Source organism: Canis lupus, chromosome 18 (assembly GCF_003254725.2).
Source record: "Canis lupus dingo isolate Sandy chromosome 18, ASM325472v2, whole genome shotgun sequence".
Classification (NCBI taxonomy): Eukaryota; Metazoa; Chordata; class Mammalia; order Carnivora; family Canidae; genus Canis; species Canis lupus.
In genome coordinates this window covers 12,145,667-12,158,680 of record NC_064260.1, presented here as the reverse complement: position 1 = coordinate 12,158,680, position 13,014 = coordinate 12,145,667, and the positions used below count along the sequence as shown (strand labels likewise).

Here is a 13,014-nt window from a genome sequence, read left to right as displayed (position 1 = left end):
CAAAACTCCTATCCTATAAAATCAAGTACTCATTGGTGTCAAATCTCTTTTCAACATACCTCGCTCACTTCAAATTAAAGTTGAACGGTCTTGACTGTTCCTTCAAATCTCTACTCAAATGTTACTTCTTTAAAAAGAAGTCATAGTCACATTGATGCTTGCCGAAGGTGGTGTGTGAGTGGGGTTGACAAAGTGGGTGAAGAGATCAGAAGTTACAAACATCCAGTTACCCAGTAAATAATATAATAAATAAGGATGTATGGTACAACATGGTAACACAGTTAAAATACTGTATTGCATATTTGGAAGTTGCTGAGAAAGTTAATCTTAAATGTTCTCATCACAAGAATAAAGAATTTTTAACTGTGAGATGATGGGTGTTAGCTAGACTTATGTGATCATTTTGCAAAATACGCAGGTATAAAATCATTGTGTTGCAGTGATACCTGGGTGGTTCAGGTGTTGAGCATCTGCCTTTGGCTCAGGGCATGATCCTGGAGTGCCAGGATCGAGTCCCACATCAGGCTCCCTGCCTGGAGCCTGCTTCTCCCTCTGCCTATGTCTCTGCCTCTCTCTCTGTGTCTCTCATGAATAAACAAAGTCTTAAAAAAAAAATCATTGTGCTGTACACGTGGAACTAATATAAGTCAAGATCTCAATAGTTTTTAAAATTGAAAAAAAAAGTTATAGTCTTGATCATTCTCTAAAATAGCACTGTTACTCTTTACCACTTTGCTTTAATTTTCTTCATAGCACCCATTACCACTCAATAATACATTTTTGGTTATTTATTTTCTTTCCTCCTCTGAAATGCAAGGATCATGAAGACTTTGATTTTGTCTGTTTTCCTTGCTGAATGATTCCAGGATCCCAATCAGTGTCTGGAACGTGGTATGCACTCATTACCTGTTAGCTGACTCAATGACATCCTTTCCCACTGCCCTAAACCTTATGGCAGAGAGAACTGGCTTATTCCTGCTCCTTAGTGAAATTCCTTACTCATTTAATCGCCACCCTCCTTACTTCTCATTACTTGGAACCAATTCTATGAACCAGAATGACTCTCTCCAATTCATGACCACTTCACCTATCATATGAAGACGTTCACCTTCTTGAACTAGTTCACTTCTGTAAGAAACATCCAAAACATCTTTTAAGACTTTTCTCTTCTTGAGCATCTCCCTCTTCATTTGCCAAATATGCACCTCTACACTGCTGTGTGAAGTCTTATATTCAACATGTTCACATCAGAACTGTCCTTCTCAATACCAATAGCCTCCTGCCATTTCCCTGCAACTGTCCCATCATCCATAGGGTCTGCATTTAGGACTGCTCTTGACCTCCTTCTACTATATCCAATCCCCCTTTCCAAAGCCTTCTTGCATATTTTCCCTTCCTCCTTCTTCCCCCTGCCACCATCTGAAGTTATTTTATTGTCCTTCACCCAGGTTATTAAATAGCCTTCTTTCCTTATCACTCACACCGCTATTCACATTGGTGTCACGAGATCTGGCTGACATACAGGACTTTTGAATTTAACAAGATAAGGATAGTACTTGGACACACAAAATAGTCACGGACAAGGCAGGCATATCAGAGAACAAAATCAGAGAGGTAAAGTAGGCTAAGAACAGGCAGGCCATGTACTATCAATTCAAGAAGTAAGAGTAGAGATGGCAGGAAACTAGAACCCAAGCTAGACACTTTGGGGGCAAAGGCTAATACCAAGGAATCTAACCAACTAGTAGTAAGAAACTAGACAGACTAAGAATAGAAGCATGGATGAACTGCCAGTACGAAGAAAAGTTGATGGTGAAATTACCTCCTTCTGAGCTAAGAATGCATTAAATATCTCTTCGGTAGCATGAGAATTGGCATGTGCAAGTGACGACGTGGGGAGTCAGAAAGTTACTGATATAGACTCCTTTTATAACCATCACTTATTAGCTGACTAGCTGACTGGTAAACATGGGTTATGATAAATATAGAAGAAAGCTATTATTATAAAACATTGCTAAGATTTGAAGAGAGTCATGGTTGATATATCGCCCTAAACTACCAAGAAGGTCTGAAAAGACCAAACAAATAAATACTGGGTCAAATTAAAATAAAAGCAAATTGAGGGCAGCCTGGGTGGCTCAGTGGTTTAGCGCAGCCTTCAGCCCAGGGAGTGATCCTGGAGACCCAGGATTGAGTCCCACGTTGGGCTCCCTGCAAGGAGCCTGCTTCTCCCTCTGCCTCTCTCTCGCACTCTCTCTCTCTCTCTCTCTCTATGTATTCTCATGAATAAATAAATAGAATCTTAAAAAAAAAAAAAGAGCAAATTGAAGTATACTTATTAAAGAAGCTCTTAGATTGATAAAGAAATTAGGAAAAACTATTTTTAAAATTTGGTTTTATAATGATATAGTAACTATGATTATATGGAATCAGTTAAAAAGAAAATCCTAAGACTGAACTGGATCTATGGTTTTAAAAAAAAAAATCATTTTTCTAGCCTTACCTCGTTCCTCCACCATCAATTGTAAGAATTCGGATTCCTCTTCCTTTCACTGGATCAACATAACCAATTAAAGCCAAAGCTTCTCTAACTGCAGCCTGAAGAGTTTCATCCTTATTTTGTCTCAATCTTAGTAAATATGGGATAATCTTTTCCTGTGTTGAAAGAAAAGACATTTTATTGCTTTTGTCAAATCAAGAGTGAAATGGTTCATGAGAGACACAGAGAGGCAGACATAGGCAGAGGAAGAAGCAGGTTCCCTGCTGGGAGCCCAACGTGAGACTCCAGGATCCAGGATCACGTCCTGTGCCAAAGGCAGACGCTCAACTGCTGAGCCATCCAGGCATCCCAAGAGTGAAAATGTTTATTTTAACCAACACCTATAGATCTTCACATATAATCACAGGGCCAGTGTTTATTACTTTCTCAGTAATCTTAAAATGATAGATTACTTTCTAAATATTAATGTCAATTAACATTTCAAATATTTCTTCTACTATCTAGGTTAAAAATTAACCTCAGTCCAAATATTTTCTTAAAGACACAATGCTTGGGTTGTCTAAGTGGCTCAATCAGTTGGGGTCTGACTCTTGATTTCAGTTGCGGTCATGGTCTCAGAGTTTTGGGGTCAAGCCCAACAGGAGGGCTCCATGCCAGAAGAGTCTGTCTGAGATTCTCTCTCTCCCTTTGCCTCTCCCCTCTGTGCTGGTGCTCTCTCTCACTCTTCAAGATAAATAAATCTTTTAAAAAAAGATTTACTGTATAATAATCAGAAAAAATATAATTTGCTTACACAAATTTGTAAATATTAACAAACATTATAACAAAAGGCTTTTACAACTTTATAAAATATTTTCTCTAAATCCTAAACATGAAACTGCTTCATAGTAGTACTGGGAATTAAACTTGTCATCAAAGGAAAAACATAAACCATCCTGTGTACATGGGATAGAAGGGTAGCTCTTACTGTAATATAAACCAATGTCAATAAATAAAACTAAGGTAGAAAGCAAGAGCTGATCATTTCAATAAATAATTCAAGTTCATTACAATAACTCATTTAAACAAAACTAGGACTTTGAGATTCTAAGTGTTCAACTTCATATCGTTGATCAGAAGCAAGTGCTTAAATCCTAGGGTTCTATACGGAGTTTACCAGAGATTCTCTAGGTTCTGTACTCAGAAGTATCTTACCCAGTCAGTACCCAAGGTTAAGGGAATACAGCTGAGTAGCAGCTACACATGTGCTATGTAACCTTTAGTAAATAAAAAAAAAAGAATTCCCAATGTATCATTCATTTTTTTTCTTTTTTATGATAAATCAAATCGGAAATACTATTGTTCTAAATTCTTTTTCAGTCGTTTTTTGGTCCTGGCTAATGTTGAGCTCTGGGGCCCCACGAGGAGAACCTGAACAATGGTAGAGCATGGGAATGTAAATTTCCATTTCTGGTTAGGACTGAACAGTCTCTTTCCACGAACAACTAGGAAAGTTTAATAGAAGACCAAAAAAGTGCCATCTGTTTAGCAGCATCAGAAGGCTGCTGAAGCAAAGAAGACAGGAGGGGCTAAAACGTGAAATGCAGGTAAGTGTTAAAAAGTGAGCTCGCAAAACTTTTCCATTTGCTGATTTGAGGAAGAAACAAAACACTGAAAACTGTGATGGTTCAAACAGCACCCAGAAATGGAGGACAGAGAAACCAGATGAGTTAAAAGGTAACTCAAATGGGTGCCTGGGAAGCTCTGTCAGTTAAATGTTCTCTCCTGGTTTTGGCTCAAGTGGTGAGCTCAGGGTCCTGGGATCCAGCCCTGCACTGGGCTCTGTGCTTAGCAGGGAGTCTGCTTGAAGATTCTCTCTCTCTCTGCCCTCTTCCCAATTGTGTTCTCTCTTTATAAATAAATCTTTAAAAAGAAAAAAAAAAGGGTAACTCAAAGAGAAAATACATTTACAAAAAACATATACTATATATTACTATTATATAGAGTATATGTCATATGTAGATTATTGTATATAATAACAGCATATTATTAAAAAAAACTTCTACCTATAATATATAAAGAAATTCTCCAAATCAGTAGAAAAGGCTGCTGAACCCAATTAAAAAATGTTTAAGAGCTGGAATAGGCACTTCACAAAGGAAATACACAAATGGCCAATAAACACTGGAAAAGGTGCTAACCTTTACTGTTACCAGAGAAATGCAAACTAAAGCCACAATTTAGTATCACTAAACATTCAACAAAATGGCTAAAGTAAAAAAGAAAGTGTTAGAAAGGAAGAACAACCAGAAGTATAAATTGGTAATAAACACTTTGTAAAACCATTTGGCAGTATCTTACTAAAGATGAAAACAGGTATACTTCATGACCAGGAATACTACTCTTGGTTATACACTCACTAAGGAATGAAGATCTGTGTTTTCTGAAAGATATCCCAGAAGCACTATTCCTAAATATTCCCAAACTGGCAACTATCCAAATGTCCCATCAGTAGTAAAATGGATGAATACATTGCCCTATATTCATACCACAGAATACACAATGAGTATGTTTCATAACCATACCCAACAAAGGTTCTCACAACGCCAAGTGAAAAAAAACATACATAAAAGAGCACAAGCTGTATCATTCCATTTGTTTCTTTTTTAAGAGATTTGACAAAGAGCAAAAGCAGGGGGGAAGGCAGAGAGAGAGGGAGAAGCAGACTCCCCACTGAGCAGGGAGCCCAATCGAGGGCTCAATCCCAGGACTCTGAGATCATGACTGGAGCCCAAGGCAGACAGACACTTAACCGACTGAGGCACTCTCCATTTGTACAATATTCAGAAAAAGGAACAATCTATCCTGCTAAAAATCAGGAAAATTGGTCAATCTTTTTGGAGATAGTGATTCGAAGGGACATAAAAGGGGCTTTTTGGGTGTGCAGCTACTATCATTCTGTTTCTTATACTGGGTGGAGGTTATGTAGTTATTTTCAATTTTGAAAATTCATAGAGCTGTATGCTAGCATATCCTTTTCTGCCCATGATACTTTTATAAAGAGTTAAAAAAAAAAAAATCACATGAATGAGCTTGGAGCCTCTACCACTCAAAGTTGAGACGAATTTAGCATTCAATAAAAGAAGGGGGAGAAAAAAATTTACTGAAACACAATTTATGAAAAACTAGGAGTTCATACTCATAGTTAAAAAAAAGGCCAAAAAAATTCATGACACCAATGAAGCAGCTTTTAAGGCATCTCTTTCCTGTGAAAATTGGTGACTAAGTAAAGGAAATTAATCATTTCTCTTGCTTATCCTGTAAAATTGGTCTTGGAGAACTACAAAATAGTTTTAGCTGATAAAGAAAAGCTCTACTTTTACTGAAGAATGTCAATTACAATGCTTAAATGACAGAATTAGAAATTTATCATTCTACAACCCTAATGAAATGACTAGTTCTGGGAACTAGTTCTGGGAACAATCAGGTTAATGGGTGATGGGATTATGGTCCTATCCTAAACATCCAATGAGAGGATCACACTGTCCTCTCCCTAATCCTGTGGTCAACATTAGCATTACTAATCATTTTTCAACCAATTATTCGAGTTCTGATATGATGCAAGATGAAGCACATGACATCATATACAATATTCTCTAACACACGTTTAACTCAACCAAGTCTTTATGTTTATATTCCAGTGTTCAGCAATAAAAGAGAATGAGGACTACATTAAATAATACCAATGAGAAAGAAGCCAGGTAAACTCAGAAAGTGAGCCATTCTGTAAGATAACCATCCTGGTCTCTTAGTTTTGAAGACGTGGGTAAGAAAGAACAGGACTGTAAGTGACTTAGGGGGAAAAACCAGATAACATGTATGGTCTAGACTACACCCTCATTTGGATCCAATCAATTATATAAACAACATTTTATATACTGAAAATTTACTGATGAAATGAAAATTTATTGATACACGAGAGGTATACATTACAAACTGCAAAACCAAAAAACAGATGACAAAATAGCAGTACATACAGAATGACTTTATTTTGGCATATCATATATATATGTGTAGAAAACTTTCTAGAGAAATATTGTAGTAGACATAACTAATGTTCACCAATATCCAGTATGCTCCTCCTTCCAGGCATATGAAGGCAGTCATCTCAGGCCCATGCAATTGGGCAAGATAGTAAGTTATGAGCAGAAAAAACCCGTGGCACTTTCTGCTGAAATACTCTTTTCCTGCTACAGTAATCACAGAGGCCTCGTATGGAAACATAAGAGAACAAGATCAAAGTAGCCACCACACAGAGGTTCATTGTCCTGGAGAGTCACCTAAACTCCCGGGTGACTTTGTACAAGGGACTAATAAGCTTCTGTTAAGCCACCTAGGTTTTGATATATTAGAGTTTAAGTTGGCTTAATCTAACCAATACAAATAGACACTAATACATTTACACAATGGTAATCTCTCGTAGCAGAAATGTTATTCGTATTTTATTCTTGTTTCCTTTTTTCTAATTTTTTTTTTACAAAGCTTATGGTACTTTTTTGAAAAAAAAAAATAAATAAAAGGCTACTTTTTTTTATTAAAATTGTGAAAGGAGGGGATCCCTGGGTGGCTCAGTGGTTTGGCGCCTGCCTTTGGCCCAGGGCTTAATCCTGGAGTCCCAGGATCGAGTCCCACGTTGGGCTCCCTGTGTGGAGCCTGCTTCTCCCTCTGCCTGTGTCTCTGACTCTCTCTCTCTCTCTCTCTGTGTCTCTCATGAATAAATAAATAGAATCTTTTAAAAATAAATAAATAAATAAAATTGTGAAAGGAGACTACCTTCACCAACATGAAAAAATCATCAAAGACAGTTTCCTAGATGTGGCTGCCAAAACTGCAGCACACCAAATACATATACACAAGAGATTAGTTTATCGAAGACAATTCCCTCAATTTGGCCATCATAAATATAATACACAAAAGTGAAAATATTAATATGTTTTAGAACAAACAATTCTAGCAATTTTCAAAAGCTCAATTTTTTTGAGCTTTTTTTTTTTGCAATTTTTTTCTAATAATGAAAAAGTTCTTTTTTTTTTTTTTTGCAATTTTTTTCTAATAATGAAAAAGTTCACTGGGAAAATTCACCTTGAGAGTGTACATGTTAATATGTCTTAATTTATAAGATTCATTGTTTTTGAGATGCTTCTTATTTAGGGAAATAAGAACTTTTTACAGACTATCCAGACTTTCATTCATAGTTGATCTGAATATAATACATTCCAAAACACATGACTCCTTGGTATTTGAAGGGTCCTTAGATGTAGGATCAGTAATGCAAGAGCCCTCAAAGTTTCTATTAGCATGACTATTCATAACAGACTAAAACTGAAAAATACCCAGCAATTCATCAGTAATACAATAAATAAATAAACGGATACATTCACACTATGGAATATGAAAGCAACAAAAAAAAAATGTTCTAAACTACCCACAACAATGAGAATGATTACCACTGACATGAATTTAAAAAACCCAATCACAGTAATTTATGAAATGTACAAAAACAAGTGAAATTATAATCTAATCTAAACTAATTCTGGGAGATAGTAACTGAAGGGAGCACAAGGGAATCTTCTGAAAGTGCTGGTAAATTCTGTTTTCATCTGGGCGCCAGTTAAACGACCACGTTTTATTTGTGAAAAATTCAGCAAACTTGATTCCAATAACTGCATATGTATTATACTTCAAAAAACCACTTTTTAAAAAGGTCTTTAGAGTATGCATATTTTAGATCTCTGCTTTCAGTATATGCCTGCAATGTTAAATGGACTTAAAAGCATATCTACCTTTGGAAAATTGTCTGGTAGGTAAGAAATTAAGTATCCATGAAAGATAATCCCCAACTTAATGAACATGAAATTCTAAAGTTTAGCTTTATAATGTATAAATTATATAATATGAAACTACAGAAAGCTACCTTATTTAAAGACTTAGAGAACTCTTCAGCAAGATGGTTGTCAAAAAATGGAATATGGAACTAAGTTGACTTAAAATTTTCTTTTTTTTTTTTTTGAAGGGAGAAGTAGGCTCCATGTGGTGAGCTCAATGCGGGACTCCATCCAGGGACTCATGGGACTCTGGGATCATGCCCAGGAGCCTAAGGCAATCGCTCAACCACTAAGCCACCTAAGCGTCCCTAACTTAAAATTTTCTGAATGGCAAGTTAAAAATAAGCATTAAAAGATCTCTAATCAAATGTTAACATTATCTGTTCATTACATATTTATAAATTGTTCATTAAATATTACAAATAATCTTACTAACTAGCAGTGCAGAAGAGACTCACCCACATCATTCATACTTTATAGTAGTTCTCTGAAAAGTCTGTTTAAATGGATTTAAATTACCTTCAGTATTTTATGTTTGAAAAATCTGAGACCAAGAAAAACTGTTTTATTAATATAATTACCAATCTAATTATCCCTAAGATCATTAAAATGTGACTCGCATGGGGGCCCCTGGGTGGCTCAGTGGTTGGGCGTCTGCCCTTGGCTCAGGGCGTGATCCCGCAATCCTGGGATGAGTCGGGTTGAGTCCCACATCGGGCTCCCTACATGGAGCCTGCTTCTCCCTCTGCCTCTGACTCTCTCTGTGTCTCTCATAAATGAATAAATAAAATCTTTAATAAATAAATAAATAAATAAATAAATAAATAAATAAATAAATAAATAAAATGGGACTTGCAAATACAAAAAGATCATGAAATAAAAATTAGCAATGGTTTTACTTATAAATTACATCTCTTGTCTTAAAGGAGTAGTTACATGGTATAAACACATTTAAGAAAAATTTGGCAACTATCAGCCAATTCAATGAGCCCACAGAGATTTATCTTTTATTCTAAAATGTTTAATCTCTAAGTACAGATAGTAGCACCAAAAGCATAAATTTATCATCATAGAATACGAGTATTTAGGATAATATATATCACAGAATGTGTCAATTACTGAATCTATAAACATCATGTGTATGATAAAAACCACAAAAATATTTTAATTAAAAAAAACAAAAGGTATTGCCTTCTCCATTTTAGAAAGTATATTGGTATTTTTATTCCAAGATGAAACCAGATTAAATAAATTAGAATTACCTTGACAGCCACTCCTTTTCCTTCTGGAAATTCTAGAAGATGAAAAGTCAGTTCTTCAACCCTGTTAATGCAGAGCTTTGGGTCAGTTGTTCTTCTCAATGCTTGAACTAACGCCCGGGTTCTATTATCAATACTCACTCTTGCAATAATCTACAAAGACATATTAAAACATACATGATTAGAATACAAAACTGCTCTAGTAATACCAACAAATGATTAAAGTTTCTTAGGTTCCCATACAGAAATGAAGCTTATGCATTTGACAAAAATGTAAAACTTCAAGTCACAGTGATGAAAAACTTGCCTTTTCTCGCTGAAGAGATAACCGCTTTTTCTCCTCCACATTCTTGTCTTTGCTGACAGGTTGCTCAGCTTTAATAACCTCTTCCTGTTCTTCTGGCTGACTCTTTGAATCATACTTTAATTTGGGGACAAGTCCACCAATATAACCACCTACTAAAGCTTGGACACCTTCAGTAGGACGAGAAAGAAAGTTAGCAATACTTTGTTTAGTAGAAACTGGAAGAGCCTCTGGTGTCCCACTGGTACTTGCAGGCTTGTCCACAGAATATACAGAAGATTCTGAATCTAGCTTATCAATCAGGATGCCAGGATCTGGAGAGCTTGCTTTCTCTTCTTCAACCTTTTTATCTTCAAGTTCTGATTTTTCCTGGAAATGTTTATTTTCCTTTTTTTTAGACATTCTTGCCTCACGTTTGAAGTATGAGTTAATATGATTTGATAAAAAATAGAATGACTCTCCGAATCTTGTGGTTATACTACTTGTGTAACGAAAAAGGCTTTGTTTACCTATATCTTCATCTTTACCTAGAATATAACTTTGCTTCCCTGAAAAAGAATTATTTTCCACTGATTTGTCACTGTATTTTTTCAGAGATTTGATGGCTTGTTTAATACTCTTTTGTTTTAACCAGCCACTATCTGATACTTTTCTTAATATTCGAGAACTTGGCTTAAATTGAGCTAAACGTGAGATCATTTCATTCTGCGTACCAAAAACAGCCTTTGAAACAGAGTTCAAAGTACTTTTAATACGGGACATACGAATGCTCACTTTTGTAAGTCCCTTGGGAGTAGAAGTGCTAAGTTTCAAAATTCCAATATGTAAACCATGGGTGCTTGGAGAGTGACAGTGATTGCTGCAAGAATGGGCTTCACTTTTAGTCAATTTACATCTTGTTTTGCTTCCATGAAAACCTCTTTGTAGACTGAGGTGGCTTATCCTCCAGTAATGTTTAGGTGAGCACAAGAAATGCAGCTGCTTGCTTCTCTGCTTCCCACAAAGACTTCTTGCATTACTAAGGAGGTAAATATAATATATATCTATAGTCAAATTAATAGACATAACTTAAAAATCATTTATTTTCTATATGTTATGATTTTCACTTCATTCCTGAATGCTTCATTTAAGAAATGCCATAATTCATGGTCTTACCTGAAACGGCAAGAAAAAAATAATTAGGATTTAAAGTAAAACTGAAGCTGGGTATAAGATAAAATACATTTCTACTTGAACTAAACTCAGCATCTTGTCTCAAAAGGAGACAGAATAATGTGTTTCCATTAGGGATAATGCATTTGGCTTTTAAGCTCACAGAAAACCATTCATTTTTTAGTACAGAATTCAGTGAATAATTAGTAGGATGTTTTATGAGAACTAATTTACAGAAGCTACCCAACAGATAAATTTTCATACAACACATAATTGAATATATAATTTAGATACTAAGCTATTTTTCTTCCTTATTGTTAAAGTCTGGATAGTTTATGTGACGCTGGACTTGGAGTTTTCTGAAAGAGTCAAGTTTCAAACTACCTTGTTCACTGTAAACCATTTATAGAATATTTTGTCTATGGCCGACTTGGCGCTAGATGCTGACACCACAAACAGGAGATGAAGGAACTTTCAGTCTTGAGCTACAGATAGCCATGTAAAAAACGTTTCACTACCTAGTTGTGTTTATTAAATCAAAGAAGTCTGACTACACACTAAGAAGCTATGTGCCACATCTACCAGACAAGGGGTCATAATCACAATATAAAAAGAATGCAAATAAGAAAGAAAAGATTGGGATCCCTGGGTGACTCAGTGGTTTAGTGCCTGCCTTCGGCCCAGGGTGCATGATCCTGGGGTCCCGGGATCAAGTCCCGTGTTGGGCCCCTTGCGTGGAGCCTACTTCTCCCTCTGCCTGTGTCTCTGCCTCTCTCTTTCTCTCTCTTTGTCTCTCTTTCTGTGTGTGTGTCTCTCATGAATAAATAAATAAAATCTTTAAAAAAAAAAAAGTAAAGATTAATCTAAAAGAAAAATAGGCAAAGGACAAAAACAGGCCAGTCACATTAGAATAAATACAAACAGTAAAATTATAAAAACATCCTTCACCACAAAGAAAAATACCAATTAAAAGATATTTTGTTCTTTCAATAGGTAAAAATATAAATGACTGATAATATCCAGTATTGATAACGGGCTGGAGAAATGGGACACACAGAGTTATTTGACAGTATCTAATGAAATCTTAAATACTATCAAATATATATATATATTTTTAAAGATTTTATTTATTCATGAGAGACAGAGAGACAGAGAGAGAGGCAGAAACATAGGCAGAGAGAGAAGCAGGCTCCATGCAGGAAGTCCGATGTGGGACTTCATCTGGGGACTCCGGGATCATGCCCTGAGCCAAAGGCAGATGCTCAACCACTGAGCCATCCAGGGGTCCCTCTATCATCTATTTCTTGATCAGTAATTTCACTAACACTCTATTAAGGATCCTAGAGAAATACTTGTATAAGAGTGCAAAAGTATATATACACATTCCCTAATGCACTGCTTGAAATAAATAATAAAACAATGAAAAACAATTTTAAGTCTTCTAGCAAGGGATGGCTCAATAAATTATTAATAATAACCCAACAGAATGGGTTACCATATAACATTATGTAGCAGTTAAAGGAAACCAGATGATCTACATATCCTTCATGTACACTACAAAGAAAAAGACTTCCTGCACTATACCATGTGGAGATACAAAGAGGTAAATAAGATGTTACAATGAAAAAAAGCAAACCAACACGTGCAATTTAAATGTGCATGCGTGCACCCACACAGATTCTGAAAGGATAAGCAGTAGTCTTTTTTATTCTCATGAACCCAGGAGTGGAATCAAAAGAGAACAAGGAGAGAGGCTTTTCCATTTTCCTTTTGTACTACAGTCTATTTTTTTTTACAATGAGCAGGTATTACTTTTGTAATTAGAAAAAAGCAGAAGAGGGATCCCTGGGTGGCGCAGCGGTTTGGTGCCTGCCTTTGGCCCAGGGTGCAATCCTGGAGACCCGGGATCGAATCCCACGTCGGGCTCCCAGTGCA

At 36.0% G+C, this 13,014-nt stretch overlaps 1 protein-coding gene across 4 annotated transcripts in view; it reads right to left on the bottom strand.

Annotated features, from left to right (window-relative positions):
• The window catches only part of PNPLA8 (patatin like phospholipase domain containing 8), a 46,664-nt gene that overhangs the window by 28,623 nt on the left and 5,027 nt on the right, over positions 1-13,014 (bottom strand). For 3 of the 4 annotated variants that reach the window (XM_025449217.3, XM_049096220.1, XM_025449219.3), the window contains exons 2-4: positions 9,931-11,082; positions 9,627-9,776; positions 2,504-2,655 (exon numbers count right to left, since the gene is read on the bottom strand). In XM_025449217.3, coding sequence (XP_025305002.3) covers positions 2,504-2,655; positions 9,627-9,776; positions 9,931-10,992 — 1,364 coding nt within the window. In that variant the 5' untranslated portion in view covers positions 10,993-11,082. The remainder of the gene's footprint in view (positions 1-2,503; positions 2,656-9,626; positions 9,777-9,930; positions 11,083-13,014) is intronic. The other variant, XM_025449218.3, reaches the window with a different exon arrangement.